We start from the raw sequence: 20,189 nt of genomic DNA on the forward strand, positions 1-20,189 counted from the left end.
GGAGGCGGAGCTTATCTCAGTGTCAGAGAGCCGAACTTTACCTGTGATGTTCCCAGGAGAACTTGGATTAATACCGCCCTGTGTAGAGATGTGGAAGGTGGTTGGATAAATGTGGCACTGCTAAACTTTGCATGAAGAGCATCAGTCAGTCTAAAAAAATCATATCAGTCTCAAATCCATCACAAGTCAGTTTAGATTACAGTTTAAATTAGAAGAAAACAAAGACAGGAAGATTTTATGAAAATATGTTCATTCCCAGAGTCACAATAGTAACCCTTCAACTGGAGGTTCAATGAGTATTGGTGCTTATTAAACTATTAGTAACTAATGAAGTAAATATTTTTCATGGGGTTGAAGAATTAACCTTCAGGTTTTCATTTCCAGCGGATAAAGATCTGACCTTATCAATGGGTCTCTCTCTGGAGCGGCAAACTCACTTCATATAATCTGGACTTTCTAATTACCTGAATTGTGTTTGGAAAGGAAATGAAGAACCTATCAGAGGAAGGTCTGGAGATCTGGTACCAGAATGCACTTGCGCTTAGACACTTTAATCTTAGAACTGAGCCGAGTTCCCGGATCTGCAGTTCTGAACATCCTGCTTCTCATCTCGGAGGGCCAAGAATCTCTGTGCAACATTTGTTTGGCTCGGCAGGAAGGCGGCTCTGCAAAGTATTGACTGTTCTCATTTTAGCCAGACGTTGGAGGTTCTGCCGTTCTTCTCTGGGAATTCAGAACCAAAGAACAATCTTGCTGAAACATTAAAAAATGTTCCAGTGAATAAATCAGAGCAATCAAATTTTGAACGTGAATCTCAACTGGGCCCGGTGGTGTGTCTAACCCGATCACAGGTCCATCAAGGTGTCTGTCTCCTTTCGCCGTCTATTCCTTTTGGTCTCTGGCTTGCTTCTCTCCATGTCTACACTGAATATCCGTTAGGAAAAATAGATTCTAATCATCTGATGTTCCAGAGATAAACGATAAAAACCGACTGGAAGCCACAAACTCAGAGTGTCTCAGAGTGTTTGGTTTACTCTCACCAGTCTGGAAAATTTAAAGATAATTTATTTCAGTTTAATGTAAAATGAAGGTATTTTCCCCATTCTTAGGGAAAATAAACACACTCCGGGTTATCTGGCCCAGCAGAACTCTGGGTTAAAGAGCCCGGTTCCCAGTTTGGGTGTTCCACCTCATTTTCTCAGCTGACAGTGTTCCTTATTGGCTCTATAGGTTACAGAGCTGAAGATCTTAGAGAAACACCTCAGTAACAGTGATGAAGAAGAACCAGCCAGTTTACCAACGATTTTATTTGTCCTGCGCCATTCATTCAAATTAAAAGCCAAAGTACTTCACAGCACATCAAAGTTAAGAGAAAAAGAAATAACACAAGCACAAAAGAAACACATATTAACAATTAAGTAACACTTTTCTGCTATTATTCTGGCAAATTTTCACAAGACCCATGTTTTATTTAAAACTATTGAACTGGTCCTTCGTGCTCCTCAGACTGTCTGTGTCAAGACCTCTGCAAAAATGTCTCTAGTTCTTTGTCGATAAAACATCATCTCTGAAAGCTCAGATCTCCCGCACTGTTCCAGACCCCTCTGTCCTCATCATCAAGTTTGAGCCAGTTTCTTTCGTTCTTTCCAAGAGGTGGTTGCTTGTTTAAAACCCTCAGGATCTCCATATGATGCTCTAACTCCTCGATTTTAAAGAGGTCTTCCTCACTGTAGCACCAGTTTTACACTGAATCATAAATAGTAGCTTGTCCTCTGGTGTTGTTCCTGAAATTCTTAAACAGGCAGTACTTCAACCTTTACTTAAAAAACCGGCTCTTGATCCTCACACCATTGACAATTACAAGCCTATCTTAAAACTTCCTCGTACTCGTACTCGTCGTCTTCCGCTTATGCGGGACCGGGTCGCGGGGGCAGCAGACTCAGCAGAGACACCCAGACGTCCCTCTCCCCAGTCACACCTCCTCCAGTTCCTCCAGGGGGAGCCCAAGGCGTTCCCAGGCCAGCCGAGAGACATAGTCCCTCCAGCGTGTCCTGGGCCGTCCCCTGGGCCTCCTCCTGGTGGGACGTGCCTGGAACACCTCCCGAGGAAGGCGTCCAGGAAGCATCCGGTATAGATGCCCGAGCCACCTCAACTGGCTCCTCTCGATGTGGAGGAGCAATGGTTCTACTCCGAGCTCCTCCCAGATGGCCGAGCTCCTCACCCTATCTCTAAGGGAGTGCCCGGCCACCCTACGGAGGAAGCTCATTTCAGCCGCTTGTATCCAGGATCTCGTTCTTTCGGTCATGACCCAAAGTTCATGGCCATAGGTGAGGGTAGGAATGTAGACCGACCGGTAAATTTAGAGCTTTGCTTTTCGGCTCAGCTCTCTCTTCACCACAATGGACCAGCACAGCGCCCCCATTACTGCGGCAGCCGCACCGATCCGTCTGTCGATCTCCCGCTCCATTTTTCCCTCACTCGTGAACAAGACCAGAGATACTTAAACTGCTCCACTTGAGACAGGAACTCCCCTCCAACCTGAAGAGGACAAGCCACCCTTTTCCGGTCGAGTACCATGGCCTCGGACCTGGAGGAGCTGATCTTCATCCGAGCCGCTTCACACTCGGCTGTGAACCACCCCAGTGCATGCTGTAGGTCTTGGCTAGAGGGGCCAGCAGGACCATGTCATCTGCAAAAAGAAGAGACGAAATCCACTGGTCCCCAAACCAGACCCCCTCCGGCCCTTGGCTGCATCTAGAAATCCTGTCAATAAAGGTTATGAACAGGATCGGTGACAAAGGGCAGCCCTGCAGGTCCGACTTAGTGCCGGCAATGCGGACCAAACTCCTGCTCCGCTCGTACCGGATAGCCCCTGATAAAGGGCCCCCGATTCCATACTCCTGGAGCACCCCCCACAGGGCATCACGAGGGACACAGTCGAACACATGTGAACCGGTTGGGCAAACTCCCATGAACCCTCAAGTACCCCGTAGAGGGTATAGAGCTGGTCCAGTGTTCCACGGCCGGGGCGAAAACCACACTGCTCCTCCTGAAGCCGAGGTTCGACTATCGGCCGGACTCTCCTCTCCAATACCCTGGCGTAGGCCTTACCAGGGAGGCTGAGGAGTGTGATCCCCCTGTAGTTGGAAAACACCCTCCGGTCACCCTTCTTATGAAGGGGGACCACCACCCCAGTCTGCCAGTCCAGAGGCACTGTCCCCGACCGCCACGCAATGTTGAAGAGGCGTGTCAACCATGACAGCCCAACAACATCCAGAGACTTGAGGTACTCAGGGCGGATCTCATCCGCCCCCGAAACCTTGCCACCGCGGAGCTTTTTAACCACCTCGGTGACTTCAGCCTGGGTGATGAAAGAGTCCAACCCCGAGTCCCCAGCCTCTGTTTCCACCACGGAATGCATGATGGCAGGATTGAGGAGATCCTCGAAGTACTCCTTCCACCACCCGATAATGTCCTCAGTCGAGGTCAGCAGCCTCCCACCACCACTATAAACAGTGTTGGCGAAGCACTGCTTCCCCTCCTGAGGCGCCGGACGGTTTGCCAGAATCGCTTCGAGACCAACCGGTAGTCCTTCTCCATGGCCTCACCGAATTCCTCCCAGGTCCGAGTTTTTGCCTCTGTCACAGCCCGGGCCACAGCACCCTTGGCCTCACGGTACCCATCAGCCGCCTCAGGAGTCCCACAAGCCAACCACAGCCGATAGGACTCCTTCTTCAGCTTGACAGCATCCCTTACTGCCAGTGTCCACCACCGGGTTCTGGGATTGCCGCCGCGACAAGCACCGCAGACCTTACGGCCGCAACTACTGGCAGCAGCATCGACAATAGATGCGGAGAACATGGTCGACTCGGACTCTATGTCTCCAACATCCCCCGGGATCTGGTCAAAGCTCTCCCAGCGGTGGGAGTTAAATACATCCCTAGCCGAGGGCTCCGCCAGGCGTTCCCAGCAGACCCTCACTGTGCGCTTGGGCCTGCCAAGTCTGTCTGGCGTTCTCCTCCTCCAGCAGATCCAACTCACCACCAGGTGGTGATCAGTGGACAGCTCAGCTCCTCTCTTCACCCGAGTGTCCAAAACATGCGGCCGAAGGTCTGATGATACGACAACAAAGTCGATCATCGACCTCGTGCCTAGGGTGTCCTGGTGCCAAGTCCACTGATGGACACCCTTATGTTTGAACATGGTGTTCATTATGGACAATCCGTGACTAGCACAGAAGTCCAATAACAAAACACCACTAGGATTCAGATCGGGGAGGCCATTCCTCCCGATCACGCCTCTCCAGGTGTCACTGTCGTTCCCCACGTGGGCGTTGAAGTCCCCCAGCAGAATAATGGAGTCCCCGGGAGGGGCACTATCCAGCACCCCCGACAGGGACGCCAAGAAGGCCGGGTACTCCCCACTACCGCTCGGCCCGTAGGCCGAGACGACAGTCAGAGACCTATCCCCAACCCGAAGGTGCAGGGATACGACCCTCTCATCCACTGGGGTAAACCCCAACACGAGACAGCTGAGCTGGGGGGCAACAAGCAAACACACACCAGCCCAACGCTTCTCCCCGTGGGCCACTCCAGAGTAAAAGAGAATCCAACCTCTCTCAAGGAGATGGGTTCCAGAGCCCAAGCTGTGCGTAGAGGCGAGCCCGACTATTTCTACTCGATATCTCTCGACCTCCCGCACAAGCTCAGGCTCCTTCCCCCCAGCGAGGTGACATTCCACATACCTAGAGCCAGCCTAAACATCCGGAGATCGAGCTGCTGAGGTCTCCACCTTCATCCGCCACCCAATCCTCTTTGCACCGGTCCCTCACGGTTCCCCCCGCAGGTGGTGGGCCCACTGGGGGATGGCCTCGCGTCTCTCGTTCGGGCTTGGCCCGGCCGGGTCCCGCGAAGAGCGACCCGGCCACCAGGCGCTCTCCAGCGCGTCCCGACCCCAGGCCTGGCTCCAGGGTGGGACCCCGGCTCTGCCGTACGGGACGACATCACGTGCCTCAATATTTTCGTCCCCATGAGGGATTCTTGAACCGCTCTTTGTCTGACCCGTCACCTAGAGGCTGTTGGGAGGGCCATGGGAGACCCTACCAGGGGCATTTAAGCCCCAGATAACATAGCCTCTAGGATCATTCGAGCACTCAAACCCCTCCACCACATTAAGGTGGCAGTTCAAGGAGAACCACTTCCTTTCATGAGAACTTAAAACGTCCTTTCATGTCAAAAATTCTTGAAAAGATAGTTTACAAGCAATTCATGGCATTTTTCATTCTGGTTTTAAAGCTTTTCACAGTACTGAATCTGCCCTTTTAAAGTTATTAATGATTTTGGTTTAGCAACTGACTCAGGTGACTGTGTGCTATTGTGCTTCTTGATCTCACTGCTGCATTTGACACAGTGGATCATACAATTTTAATGTCTTGTTTAGAACAGTTGGAAGGTGTTAGAAGTAGTGCATTGAAGTGGTTTCAGATCTTATTTGGCAGAGCAAACTTTCTCTATCAAACTTAGCGAGTTTGTGTCATCGGCTGCCTCTCTTCAGTATGGGGTCCCACAGAGCTCGGTGTTAGGCCCCCTTCTTTTTACTTTGTATTTGCTACGCTGCTGCTTTTTCAGGAAACATGGGGTTTCTTTTCATTGCTATGCAGATGATTCCCAGATTTATCTCATTCTTAAAAAGGACAGTTACTCAATAGATTCTCTGTTGTCTGGATGACCTAAAGGTCTGGATGGCTTTGAACTTTCGACACTTGAACATGCAAAAAAACAGAAGTGACGGTTTTTGGTGGCACACCCCTGCCATAGATCTTGAGAATTTGGCTCAGTATGTTTGGCCGATCATCACAAACCTAGGAGTTAAGATGGATCCACATCTAAAACCTGAGAGCCAATGCTGGATAAATGCTATTGTGAGGTCTAGCTATTCCATTTGAGGCAGTTAGCCAAAAGAAAGCCCATTCTATCAAGACTGCTTTTGGAAACAATAATCCATGCATTTGTCACATCCAGGCTGGATTACTGTAACGCACTTTATTTTGGGGTTAGCGATGCATCTATTAAGCGACTGCAGGTTGTGCTAAATGCCGCAGCACAGCTTTTAACTGGAACAGGAAAGTCCGAACACATTACCCCCATTTTAATTTCACTTCATGGGCTACCTTTACATTTCAGGATCTGTTTTAAAGTTCTTTTATTTGCTTTTAAGTCTCTTAATGGACTGGCTCCCCCTTACCTCTCTGAACTCCTACATCCAGATATACCTGCCCACTCCCTGAGGTCTGCTGAAAAGCAGCTCCTTGATGTGCCAAAAACTAAATGGTGACCCGCTGTAGCTGCTCCAACGATGCATGTCAGACGAGCCTCGTCACTCTTTAAGTTTAACAATCTTCTTAAAACGCATTTATTTGTTATAGCGTTTTTCACATCATCAGAAGTTTGTTCTATTTTAACAAATTTTAACTTTTTTATTAAAACAGGTTTATTTTAACTTTCTTTTCTAATTTATCTTTTTTTGTTTTATGTTATTTTGTATATGTGCAGCACTTTGTGAACCCTAGTTTATTTTAAAGTGCTTCATAAATAAAGATGGTATAGTAAGTAGTCTGAATGTTTGATGAAAACAGCTTTTGAAAAAACATTTTTTCAGTTCTGATATAAAGGAACCAACAGTTTCTGAACATCTCAGGTTTTCAGGCAGTTTGTTGCAGAGCCGAAGAGCATAGAAACTAAATGCTGCCTCACCGTGTTTAGTTCTGGAGAAGAAGGTCTTTGAAGACCTGAGGGGTCTGCATGGTTCCTTCCTGACCAACAATTCAGAAATGTATTTCAGCCCAAGACCATTTAGTGCTTTATGGACCACTAATAGAATTTTAAAAATCTGTTCTTTGACAGAAAGGAAAGCAAAGCAGTGATTTAAGAACTGGTTCTGATATTATTCATTGTCCTAGTGTTGGTCATAACTCTGAGAGCAGCATGAAAAACACTGGTTTTCAGCCCAGACAGTTTTAAATGCACTGGTTTTCCAGCTCAGCAGCGTGCTTAATCCCAGCAGTGTGGGACAGGGAGGACGTGCTGTGGACACATCTGATGAATTATTGAGCAGATGGGGGCAGCAGCAGCTCAGCAGGTTCTGCTGGAGACTGAACGAGCAGCCGAGCAGAAAGTGTGTCACAGATGATCTTCATCCTTCAAACACAGCCATGAATCATGAAGAAATGCTGGAAGTTCCTGGAGTCTGAGTGGTTCTGTTAGGAAGAGGTTGGTCCCTGTGGACACTATCTGTGGACACTTAGCGCCACCGCCTGTCATGTCTGGCTCTGTCCCACATGTAACTATGTGAGTTGGTCTATTTCTGGAGAGAAAGAGTGAGGAGCAGCACTGCTACTGACTCCTGATCTCTGGTGGCTCTGTGGCGGGGGGGCTGCGTGGTAACCATGGTGATGGGAAACAGGCTGGTAACCATGTGACCCTCCGAGTACCTCAGTGCCTCGCCCGCCCCTCTTTCTCTCTCTGTGACATCACACAGAGATCGGACACTCGTTTACCCCGACAGCAGAAGAAGACCAGATAGAACTGAGAGATGGAACTTGAGAGTGGTTCGGATCTGTTATGAGGTTCTGATCTGACTTTCTGTGGTTTTGGTTCCTCTTCAGGGTCACTAAGTCCAAAACCCAGCAGTGTTGGGTCTAAGTTTGATGGTGTGGAACCAAACTGCACTTTTTTGCTTCTTTTTGACTCTTCTTGGTTTTGGAACAGAACGCTCAGTTTCAGAACTGCTTCAGTTTACGTTTGGACAAGATGTCTGCTGAGAGTCCAGTGTGGTTTTGGTTTCAGAATCTGAACCAACCTCCTGAGGATCTTCTGCTGATCGCTGCAGTTTTTTGGCCCCTTGTGCTCTGAAATGTTCAACAGAAACTGTGTGGACATTGAAGGTTTCATTGTCTACTGTAGGTTCCTTTCCACAAGTTCTGATCAGGTTCTGTTTACTTCTCTCTGTGTCTCGGTCTGACCAGTTGGGTTTGAAGCCTGAGATAGTCGATATGTTCTGGAAGAACACCGCATGGTCTTGGGAAGATGCTGCAGATGATGAGGATGATGATGGTGGTTTTCTGCTTGCAGCTGACCTCAGACGGACTCCGGACTCTGCTCCTGACCCTGACCTGATCCACACCAGCACCCTGACCAGAACCAAACAGTCCGTCAGCACCATAACCACCTCAAGTAGACCCAATGTTTCAACCCAACACAGCATGGGTTCTGGTGGGCTCGGCAGCCTGGACTCTGATGATGCCAACTACAGCAGCTATGTGACCTCGCAGCACCTGGCGGTGAGTAAAACATCTATCAACCAGCAGAACCTCCTCAGGATCTTGGTCAGTGAGTAGATAAGGATGGTAAAAAATGATGGTTTAAACCAGGTTTGAACCTCATCATGATCTGCACTGGAAACAAATAGAGTCCATTTTGAGTGCGGTCTGGACCTGGTTAAGATTAGGTTTTGGCGTTATTAGGTGGTACAGGGACCAAGGTTGGATCTGGTCCTGTTGATAATCCTCATAGCATCAAATTGTGTGTGTGTTCAGACGGTGTGTGTCCTGGACTTGTTTTGGACCCAGTTTGGACCTGATCTAGGGTCCAGGGAACGTCCTGAGTTGTTGACGATGCTCAGAGTCTGTTCAGGAAGTGTGTGTCTTATCGCAGCGACACATCCCCTGTTTTTGGGTTTCAGTGCGCCCCAGAGTGTGTGTGTGTGTTTCCTGCTATTATTCTCGCTGCTGGCTCCCACACACACACTTCCAGTCCACATCTGAGGCTTCATACTGGTCACACTGGTTCTGACTAAGCACCTGAACCTTGATAGAACTGGATCGTGGACCCTGACCTCCTGGTTCTTTTGAAGTCTGGATTTGACTCAAGAATCAAGGTCCTGCATCATTGTGGCTCTGGTTCTGTGGGATCAAGATCTGTTTTAGAACTGGTTCTTCTTGGATGTGTAGCAGGATCACACTGACCCTTTATTTTTGATTCTGGTCTGAAGCAGAAGTCAGTCCTGGTGCCGGTTCAGCTCTGCAGCAGGATCAGGTGCATTAGTAATTCCGCTAATCCTGACTATGCACACCATCCACCGTCTATGTCGGGACTGCATCGGACAGAACCTGCCGCAGGTCTAAATCTCTCACTGACTTTGGAGTTTGTTCTGGATTGACTGGGGTTCTGGATGTTCAGGGTGATGTCACAGCTGTTTTTAGTATTTCCTGGTAAAAGCCTCTGTGAGTGTTTGATGAATGTTTAATAGGCAGCTGTGTGTGTGTGTGTGTGTTCCTGTCTTGGCATCACAGTGAGAACCATTTTCCCGATTTCACCATCAAATTGAGGACCGTTTGTACCAAAGTGAGGACATTTTGCTAGTCCTCACAACCTATTTTGCTAACGGTTAGGTCTAGGACTAAGATTTGAATTGAGTTTAGGTTAAGGTTAGGGTTAGGTAAGCACTGGTAATGGTTAGGTTTAGGGTTATTGTCAGGGTTAGGGCATAGAAAGGGTTGAAAATGACTGAAAATCAATGGAAGTCAACACATGGTCCTCACTACATATAGCAAAACAAGAGTGTGTGTGTGTGTGGGATGTGTGTGTGTGTGTGTGTGTGTCATCAGCTGGAAAATAATGTTCTCACATGATCCTTCAGCATCAGTAACTAAGAACCACCAAGCAGGATGCCACTGTTTCCTCAGAATGTGAACACACTTCAGAAGTCCAAACCAACAAGACTGGACCTATAAAGAACCTTGCTAGTCATACCGGCCACTTTACTCTAGAACCAGATTGAGCCGGTCCCAGGCGCCAACATAGCTATACATCTGTAGGCAGATTAGTGGGCCACCTAGGGCTTGTTGACCACCCACAGTTTTCTGACTGCAAGACAAATGCTCTTCCACACCCGGCCCACAAAAGAACCTGTTTAAGCCCTGAGGCCCCAGAGGCTGTTCTCGGGTCATGGGGTTCCGTTTGAAGAAACTCTAGCTTCTCCTGCGCTGAACAAACATCTGTCAGGGTCCTGTTTGGACAGGGTCTTTGTTCCTTTGCTGCTCAGACATATGAAAGTCCAAGTCTGGAATCGATCCAGAACCAGGAACTACATGTACATTGGACTTCACCAACATCCATTTACATCTCAGGTTAGCAAGATGGAAACAGAGGGAGGTTCTGGTTCCCCTCAGGTAATGGGTCGGAGGTCAGTGCTCTACCTGTTTTCTTGCCTGGACCTGAGAGCCCTGGGTCTGACGATTCGCCTCCCGTTTGGGCAGAGTAATAACTAGGATCAGGGAACAGAACCTCGAATCAGGAGTAAGTGTGATGCGTGCACAGATTCTCCCTGGTTTTAATATGAACCTGTCAGTCCAAACTCAGGGACATTTAACTTCCTTTGTTCAGAGAAGAGTCTCAGGATGAGTCGACCTTTCCGTCGCCCTGCCTCTGTTTGCAGAGTCATGGAAACAGCTCGGAGACCAAGACCCAAATGGGCCTCTAGACCAGACCTGACAAAAACAGACATTTCTCAAAGATTACTGAAGAACAATGGTCTGGACAACTGCCTCCTACATGATCAAACCAGAACCACAGCTCTTACAGGAGACTGTCACAGATAGTCAGTGAGTTCAACACCTGAGCAGAGTTCTGGTTCTGACAGTTTAACAACTGATTCCAGAACAATTTTCCATTTTAAATCAGATTTTGTTGGTGTGTCTATATACAAATTATTCACACAATTTCCACAGAAAGTAAAGAGCTGCTGATCAGCATATACTCCGGGGCCCCCTAGTGGTTGTATTATCTACAAAGCCCCCTGGACCTGCACCCTTCTTCTCCTCCCAGTTCTTATCTAAGCTGGTCCTGAAGCCAGAACAGCTGTTATGTAGTTTTTTTACTGTAGAAGTTTCAAAAATTTCCAACCGGGTTTTAGAGAATCACTGTTCTGTGTGAAGTTGAGGTTTGATCAGTTTAAGTATTTTATATTTTACGCGAATACAGTTCAGTCCTTAAAGAACACCTGTAGTTTAGCACCAAATCAGCCCCTGCTTCCTCTGCTTTAAATATACTACTGCACTTTAAACTGCCAAGTGTTTGGCTTGGACCAATCAGCAGCTGGCACGCCCCCACACACCTGTAGGAGCAGCCAACCACAGAAGGGCTCACTGATAAACATCCAAAGATCCTCTCTGGAGAAGAGAGGTCACTCAGACCTGAAGGCAAAATACTCAAACAGTTAAAACAATCAAGATGCATCCAGGGTTATGACAGCGATGTTTGTGGTTTTCATGCTAAAGATCTGTACTGACCCACTTGGACTGTTTCCTTCCGACATGTTCTGATCCACCTCTGTTCTGAGCCATCTGAACTTTTTCTTGCAGATCAACATTATTCGAGGGAAAGACGGGTTTGGATTTACAATCTGCTCAGATTGTCCTGTCAGAGTCCAGGCTGTAGATCCGGGTAAGATTGCCATGAACAGACTGACTCATACATGTATGATGTAGCACATCCAGCAGGAGGTCTGTGGATCGGCTGTGGACTTTGAAATGAGTTTGAACCTGGTTACCATGGTAATCACCTGGCACAGTGTGAACTTTGACATAGCTATCGTGCTACAGGAAGAAAAAAGACAGCAGCAAATGTTGGAGATAAGGTTAATATTCAATGACACTTGCTGATAGTAATTGTGAACTGGTATAAAGTGGTTTCTTTGGTTCGGAAGTGGTGAAAATCGGACTTTCAAACAGATCCGAGAACAGATTAAACTGGTTTAAATCTTGGTTAGATTTTATAAAACTGGTTTGAAATTAGAATTTCAACTGAGCCAGTTTAAACCTGGATTAAAGACTGTATCAAACTGTATATAAACTAATCTAAACAGGTTTGAAACTGGACTGAACTGTTTAGAACATTGAATAAACTAGTTCAAATGTTTGAATCCTGACTGAACTGCTTCTAATGTTAATAAAACGTGATTAAACTGGTCTGAAGATGAGTGCTTCAGCACCACAGGGCTGATCCTTTACCAATAAGACCCAGCTTGATTCTGTTGGTCTTCTCTCCTGTTTGTAGGAGGTCCAGCTCATCAGTCTGGACTCTGTCAGGGAGATTCGGTTCTTCAGCTCAACGGACTTCCTGTGGAAACCTGGAAATGTGCTGACCTCGCCCAGGCCATCAGGTAACGTCAGGGTGTGGTCAGGTGGCCCTGTGTTCGGTTCGAGCCCACCTGAAGATTAATGACTCAGGTTTAGGCCAACAGAAATGAAGTCTGGTTCTTTCAGAACCCGTCTGAGTGACCTCAGGTTTATTCTAAAATCCATGTTGTCCAATCAGGAGCTGTCCGTCCCAGGTCGTCTTGGTGGTCTGGAGAGGTTTACCTGAGCTCAGCTCCGCAGGTGAAACTTTGCTCCGCCCACAGGTTCACAATGCGGTGAGTCTTGAATGTTTACCTGCTAAAAACAACTCTGATTGGCTTATGTTTCACGCTGACATCACTTAGGTGTATATGTTCAGTGTCAGCTAATTTTGGTTCTGGATCTGAAGTTTAGATTTAGCTGCAGCATCTCATAGATTAATGTCTCTGTTTCCTAGCTAACCACCACCAAGTTGCTGTCTCACCCCGCCCACAGCAAATACAGTCGCAGATGGAGTCAGGGTCGGGGACTCCGGTCCGGTCGGGGTTTTCTGGGTTCTCTGTGGAGAGACAGGAAGGAGGACCAGGACCAGGAGGAGACAAAAGACAAGCAGATGTTTTCCACTATAAAAAGCACCAGAGCAACAGCATCAAATGGAGACAATTACATCATCCTGTCACCTGTTAACTCTGAGGGACAGGTGAGTCACAGGGGGCGGGGCGACAGCTGTCTAAAGGAAGGACAGAACACAGGTTCATCTGAATCAGAACTTTTAAACTAAATCTCAGTCAGAACCAAAACTGAATCAGAACCATTACCCACAAACAGAACCAATACCCCGACAGACTCATTACTATAAGCCAGAATTGTTACTCTGACCCAAAACCATTTCAGTAAGTCAAACCCACTGTACTGAATTAGTCATTAACATTAGTCAGCAAACAATTAAACTGAATCAGAACCATTACCCTGACCCAAACAGATAACCCTGAGTCAGAACCAGTATTTGGATCCTGAACAATTAAACTTAGTGAGAATCATTGCAAATTAAGCGAATCTATTAGTCTGATTAATAATCATTGAGTCCAAAACATTACCCTGAACCAGAACCATTAAACTGAGCCAGAAACAGAGTTAGAATCATTACTTGGAACTTTTGTACTGACAACCAGTTATTTCTGACTACTGGTGAAATGTAGAACCCCTTAGGAGAACCAGAATCTTTCCCAGAAGCAGATCCAACAGTTAGTTTAGAACCATCACATATCCCAAACCCTCCCATGCTTGTGAGTCTACATTGGACCCGACTAAACATATGCTTGTGTTCTGATGATTCCCTACAGGAGTTCTGTATATGATTTGCTATAACCATATGTTCTTGGTTCTGTTTTAGCTCCCGCAGCAGATTTACCATGACAGAAATGGAACAATTGGTATGTCTGTTCTGACCTGATCTGTTTCGAAGTCAGTATTGATAAATATATTGTTTGAAACCTGATAGACCTGGTTCTGGTTCTCCAGGCCGTCTGTACCAGACTCATCCCAGCAGAGGTCAAAATCTCCTCCATAATACTCGGGCTGGGATGTCCCAGCAAAGCATCACCAGCCACACCTCCACCCTGCCTGTTTCACAACCCAGAACCATGGCTTTGGATCCACCTGGAAACCCTGGAAACTACCAGAACTGTACCATTGTTCAGTCCCATCTTCCACAGTCCGGATATGGAAACTACACCTCCCTTCCACCCAAAACTCTTATTTTTCCCATCTTTGTCCAGGTCAGAACCATTCACCCCATCCTTCAGAACCACTCTAGAACTCCACCATGTGTACAAAGTTAGGGTTGGATCCATCCAGTTAGAATCTGGGTCTGAGCAGCAGAAAAAGTATAATCAAATTGTTTTTGTACCTTCTATCAAGCTGACCCACAAATCTTCTGTGTTCTAGTTTAAAATCTGTGGTTGTCCTGGTTCTGTGGTCCAAAACCATACTATCTGATCACATGTTTATGTTGTTTTCAGCCTCTGGACCTCTGCAGCTCGGACAGAACCCTGCGCATGTCAGAGGAAATGATCCTACACCAGACTGACCTGCTTCCTTCCAAGGTACTAGGAACCTTTTCTGGTTCGGTCCCAGTTCAAAAACTTTTATCAATTCCCATAAAAATTGGGGAAAGGTCCAGATGTTCCGGAACCTACTCTGAAGATTTTCCTGCACTTAAATGGCGCTGTCCATGTAGAGCCTGATCCATCTGGTTCATACAGAGCCTGATTGGCACTATTCAGAATCTGCTGGGTGGTGTCTTGCAGAACCTAATGCCTGCTGTCCGTGTAGAACCTAATGGGTACTGTCTGATCTAAACCTGATCCATGCTGTTCGTCTAGAACTTGATCTATGGTGTCCGTACAGAACCTAATCAACACTCTCTGTGTAGAGCCTGATAAATCATTCCTGTTTAGAACCTGGTATGGGCTGTCCATGTACAACCGTATCCACACAGTCCATCCAGAACCTTATGCACAATCTTGTCTTATGTAGAACTTGACCTGGGCTCTTGTGCAGACCCTGATCTGGACTTTCTATGTGTAACCTGATCCATAATGTCCATTCAGAACCAGATCCAGGCTGTCCGTGCATAACCTAATCTGGGCTGTCCCTGTGGGACAGGATCCGTGCTGTCTGTGTAGAACCTGATCTACCTCAGAGCGCTGCTTCAGGGCTTCAGCACCCCCTCCTGCTACAGTGTCAGCTGGGTGTGGCATTACCAGAACAATCCATGACCGGTCCAACTCGTGCTCTGCAATTTCATTATAGGAGCCTGTGTAGGAACTACCTAATGCCTGAATGTTTCCCTTGAATTGAATGTTCATTTGTTCATCAAAGTAGCTCCTGGACCATGATGTGAAGCTCCTGGACCATGATGTGGAGCTCCTGGACCATGTAGAGCTCCTGGACCATGATGTGAAGCTCTTGGACCATGTGGAGCTCCTGGACCATGTGGAGCTCCTGGACCATGTAGAGCTCCTGGACCTTGATGTGGACCTCCTGGACCATGTAGACCTCCTGGACCATGATGTGAAGCTCCTGGACCATGATGTGGAGCTCCTGGACCATGTGGAGCTCCTGGACCATGTAGAGCTCCTGGACCATGATGTGGAGCTCCTGGACCATGTGGAGCTCCTGGACCATGTGGAGCCTGGACCATGTAGAGCTCCTGGACCATGATGTGGAGCTCCTGCACGTGTCTCTCAGCAGCTGGTTTCTGAAGACCGTCTTTGTTTCTTGTTTCAGGTGACTGTGCTGATCTACAGTGACCTGATGCTGATCACCAGAAAGGATGAAGCTGGACGCTGTAACGTCCTGCAGAGCCCGCTGTACCTGAACATGCTTCAGCTCAGAGAAGGTACCAAACTGCTGAACATTGTTTTGTACTGCATGGTATCAGCAAATCCACACAGAACTTAGCAACCTTCTGCAGAATCAGTCTGAGGTGGTTCTGTCCTTTAAAGACAGCAGGAGCAGGTTTTCCTGCATAACAGAGAGAATCCAGCAGAACCGGAACCTGACCTTCTCCCACCAGGTGAAGCTGTGATGCTCATTAACCAATCAGACAATAAGAAGTGATTTTTTTTCTTTCTTCCTGTTTTAGTTCCATCAGAACCGCTTCATATCTATTTCTTGCAAGACTCAGACAGTAGCTGGTGCTGCCTCTTCAGTTTGGAAGCATTCAGCATTGAGCAGAAGGTCCGGGTCAGCCTTTGTCTCCATGACAACAAACAGCACTGCCTGGTTACCATGGAGAACCCACTCCCCTACCAGGTGAGGACCTGTTTGTTCTGACCTCTGCATCGTCAGATGGTTTCTCAGAACCAAACCCAGGTCCAGGATTGATAGGTCTAGGTCTCTGAAGCTGGGAGTCAGTTCTGCAGTTCTCCAGCACAAGGCACCAAATCAGATACACAGAAAGTTATTTTCTCTTAAATTTGGACATTATCTGTTTGGAAATAATGTCACCTCTGTTTCCTCTCCTCCTCCTCTACTGCTTGCCTCCTCTTCCTTCACCTCCCCTTTCCGGGTCCTGCTCTCCCTTTTCTCTTCTTCTGCTCCATTTACCATCTTCCCCTCTCCTCCCCCACAGTTTTCAGACCTCCCCTCAGATTTCGGCCGACATTCTCTCAGTCAGTCTAACATCCTTTGTGACCCATCCTCTCCTTACTCTTGTCTCTCTGACCCCTGCAGACCTCCTTCCCCCTCTCTTTACTCCCACAGACCCCCACTCTCCTCCTCGATGGCTCCTCCACCTCCCTTCACCTCAATCTTTCCATTCAGCTCCTCTTCCCCTCCCCCTAGAATGGTCTCCTCTCTACCTCAGTACATTTCCCCACCTCCTTCCTTTTCTTCTACTCTGAGGAGTCCAGTCTGGAAACAAAGAGATGACACAGAGGAGGAGAGGAGGAAGAGGAGACAAGTGGAGGAGGAGGAGCGGCAGCAAGGGGAGGGAGAGAGTTCCTCTGAAACGTCAGAGAGTATCGGGAGGTTCGGGACCCGAGGACTCCTGCTCAGCCCTCACCATTTTAACATGAACGATGAAGAGGAGATCGAGAGTGGAGAGGATGGAGATGAAGAGGAGTTCAGCTGCAGACCCGTAGGTCAGTCCTGCTGCGTTCCAGATATTCTGCTGAATGAAGCTGCAGAGCTCCTTCTGTTTTTAAGGTTGGAGAAAGAGATAAAAGCTGTGTTTGGATCAAATGCAGTCTGGCACCCATGGGCCAGACTGCTCTGGCCCATGGGTGCCCACCCTTCAAGGACTTCTCTCTGGGGGTCCATACTATGTAATAATCATTTTGGTTATAGTTCTTCCTATATATGATCATGAGATCCTAGTTTAAGCTCTATACTGGCAGCTTTGATCAGCTTCTAACTTTCTTCCCCTCCGTCTTCAGTACTCTTCTCATCCTTCTCAACCACCTTCAGAGCAACATTCACCTTGCCTTTCTTGACTTACATCATCCTCTTCTTCATCTTCTATGTCTCTGCTACAAGGACTATCACCAAACAAGCAAATAAGGAGTAGGATTAGCTTAACCTGCGTGTTGCCTAACATGTAATGATCCTTCCAGTTTAATAAGCTACAGGTGACAGGTTGTAAACTGGAGAACTGTCTACATGACCTCTGATCCTGTCTCACATCCTCAATCTTTCATCTAGATCTGAATAAGGACCTTCTGCTGGTCTGCCTGAAACCAAGGGCCCGGTTTACTGTGTGCTGGGCTCTGCTCACGAAGGCACTGGAGTACATCCTGTCTTACTGTGAACGTATTCTGAGCTGCATCTTCTAATACCTGCAGCCTGGATAACTTTCTGATTAATGGCTCTCACAGAGAAATGCTTCCTGTAGTTTAAGCACTGAATTCAGTAATAATCATTCAGATGTGGCCTTGTTGTTGTGCTTTGGATCATCGTCCTGCTGCAGAACCGAAGTGTTCTTAGGCTTAACGTCCTGTACTAATGGCTGGACTTTCTACTGCAGGATTTTCTGATAGAGAGCATCCATTATAGCAAGTTGTCCAGGTCTTGAAGAAATAAAGCAGACCCGGACCCTAAAACTAACACCAAAATGTTTGACTGTAGGTATGATGCTCTGTTTCTGAAATGCTGTTAGTTCTCAGAATCAGAATCAGAACCAGCTTTATTGCGCAGTTGGTACAGACAAACATGGAATTTGACTCAGATACACTTTGCTCTCAATTATAAGGAATATCTTTTTTAAATGTACATATATACACAGTGACTTAGTCACTGGTCACCTGAAGGTAGAAGCCTAAACAGTTTATGTGCAGGGTGTGTAGGGTCTGCAGAGATGTTAGCTGCTCTTTTCCTGACCCTTGACCTGTATAAGTCCTGGATAGAGAGAAGGTCAGCCCTGATGATTCTCTCTGTAGTCCTGATTGTTGGTTACAGTCTGGACCTGTCCTGTTCTGTGGATGATCCAAACCACACTGAGATGGATGAAGACAGGACAGACTGAATGATGGCAGTGTAGAAGATGACCAACAGCTCCTGTGGAAGGTTGAACTTCTTGAGTTGCCTCAGGAAGTACAGTCTCTGCTGGGGCTTCTTCTGAACATTCTCTATGTGTGAGGAACACATGGTGGTTCCCAGGAACCAGAAGTGGTCCACAGCAGACACAGTGTGCCTGTAGTCATTTAGTCCTGTGATGGTGGGGTTCTTGGGTTCTGGGATGATGGTGGAGCGTTTGAAGCAGGAGGGAACCTCACACAGCTCCAGTAACGAAGATGTGGACAAGTTGGTTGGCGCAGGCTCTCAGGCATGATGGGGAGACGTTATCAGGTCCTGAGGCCTTCCTTGTTTTCAGGCGTTGAAAAGAGCCTGTTCACATCTTCCTCCTAGATCCTAAGTGGAGGCAGGGGGTCTGAAGGTAGTGGGTGGTTGGTGTACAGCAAGAATTAGTGTCTGAATGGGATGTGGAGGAGTTGGGTTGAGGTATGAACTGCTCCTTTTCATACCTGCATTAGAACCCAGGTGAGGATTCTGCTCAGGGTTGGGGGAAGGTCTCCTGTAGGCAGTCAGGTTCTTAAAACCTTTCCAAACAGCAGAAGCGTCTCCATCTGCTTTGTTCTCCTAGGTCTGTTTGTTCCTGGCCTGCTTATACAGGGCCTGGTCCACACTGCTGTGAGCCTCTTCCTCATCCCTGTGCAGCTGCTTCAGATAAGAAGTGAACCAAGGTTTATTGTTATTGTAGGTGCTGAAGGTCTTGGTCTGCACACACATGTCCTCACAGAAACTGATGTATGATGTCACCACCTCAGTAAATTGGTTTAAATCAGTGGCTGATGTTTCAAAAACAGTCCAATCTGTGCAGTCAGAGCAGGCCTGTAACATCTGCTTTGACTCATCAGTCCACTTCTTAACTGTCCGAACCATAGGTTCTCGGTGAATAAAACGGTTTACAGTGTATGAGAAATGACTCCAGATCTACATGTCTTTTTCAACACTTTGATTTCTCTACACCAGCATCCGATTGTATAAAAGTAGATTCTGCCTCCTCGCTTTTTCCCCGAAAAGTCCGTGTTGCGGTCTGCTTTGAACAGCTGAAAGTCCAGTATCAGACGGGAGCAGTCCGGGGTGTTCTCACTCAGCCAAGTTTCGGTGAAGTAGAGGGCTGCAGACCTGCTGAGGTCCGAGTTTAAGAATCAGTATGTCCATCTTGCTGGCCAGGGAACGCACATTTGCCAGGTGGATTGAATGCAAGGGTGAGCGTGGTCCCCACTGTCGGAACTTGACGAACACACTGGCTTTCTTCCCTCTCTGCTGTCTCTGGCGGTAAAGCCCGTAGAGAGCTGCTGCTCCGCTGGCCAGGATCTCCATGAAGCTGGTGTCAATGAATGATGGTGAATAAATGCTAAGAGAAGACTGTCTGATGTTTAGAAGTTCCTCTCTGCTGAAAGAAACCATCGAATGGTGGCAGAAAGCACCACAAAAACACACAGAAAACGAGAGAACAAAGCACCAAGGCTGCCATCAGCGGCGCCATCTTGGATTTTACACCAGGTCTACCGGGACGCACACCTTCCGAAAAGGTCCACTTTTGTCTTGTCAGAGAATTTACTACCTAATTACTTGCGGATCATCAAGATGTTTTCTGGTAAACGTGAGACAGGTCTTTGTGTTCTTTTGGGTCAGCAGTGGTCCTGGCCTTGGAACTCTACCATGGAGGCCCATTCCCTTTGTTGTTGATTCATGACCTCTGACCTGAATTGAGGCAGTGAGGTCTGTAAAGCTTTGATGTGTTGTCATTCATCATTTAACAAGGTGGGCAATTACCTTTTCACAGAGGGTAGGGTTTATTTGGAGCTTTTTTTCCTTTAATGGATAAAATCATCATTTTAAAACAGATTTGTTATTTATTCCAGTTATCCTCATCCAGTAATAAAGCTTTTTTGATGTATGAAAAAACAGCAAAAACCAAATAAACACTTCCTCACAGCACTTT

General features: G+C 47.3%; 1 protein-coding gene across 4 annotated transcripts in view; it reads left to right on the forward strand.

Moving 5' to 3' along the window:
* LOC124877649 (regulator of G-protein signaling 3-like) overlaps positions 1–20,189 on the forward strand; it is a 42,141-nt gene that overhangs the window by 14,535 nt on the left and 7,417 nt on the right. For 3 of the 4 annotated variants that reach the window (XM_047381024.1, XM_047381022.1, XM_047381021.1), the window contains 11 exons: positions 8,130–8,338; positions 11,420–11,501; positions 12,114–12,219; positions 12,375–12,471; positions 12,633–12,875; positions 13,569–13,608; positions 13,697–13,953; positions 14,197–14,280; positions 15,467–15,578; positions 15,825–15,994; positions 16,314–16,824. In XM_047381024.1, the coding sequence (XP_047236980.1) occupies positions 8,130–8,338; positions 11,420–11,501; positions 12,114–12,219; positions 12,375–12,471; positions 12,633–12,875; positions 13,569–13,608; positions 13,697–13,953; positions 14,197–14,280; positions 15,467–15,578; positions 15,825–15,994; positions 16,314–16,824 (1,911 nt within the window). The remainder of the gene's footprint in view (positions 1–8,129; positions 8,339–11,419; positions 11,502–12,113; positions 12,220–12,374; positions 12,472–12,632; positions 12,876–13,568; positions 13,609–13,696; positions 13,954–14,196; positions 14,281–15,466; positions 15,579–15,824; positions 15,995–16,313; positions 16,825–20,189) is intronic. The other variant, XM_047381025.1, reaches the window with a different exon arrangement.

The sequence above is a fragment of the Girardinichthys multiradiatus genome, chromosome 12 (assembly GCF_021462225.1).
Source record: "Girardinichthys multiradiatus isolate DD_20200921_A chromosome 12, DD_fGirMul_XY1, whole genome shotgun sequence".
Taxonomy (NCBI): domain Eukaryota; kingdom Metazoa; phylum Chordata; class Actinopteri; order Cyprinodontiformes; family Goodeidae; genus Girardinichthys; species Girardinichthys multiradiatus.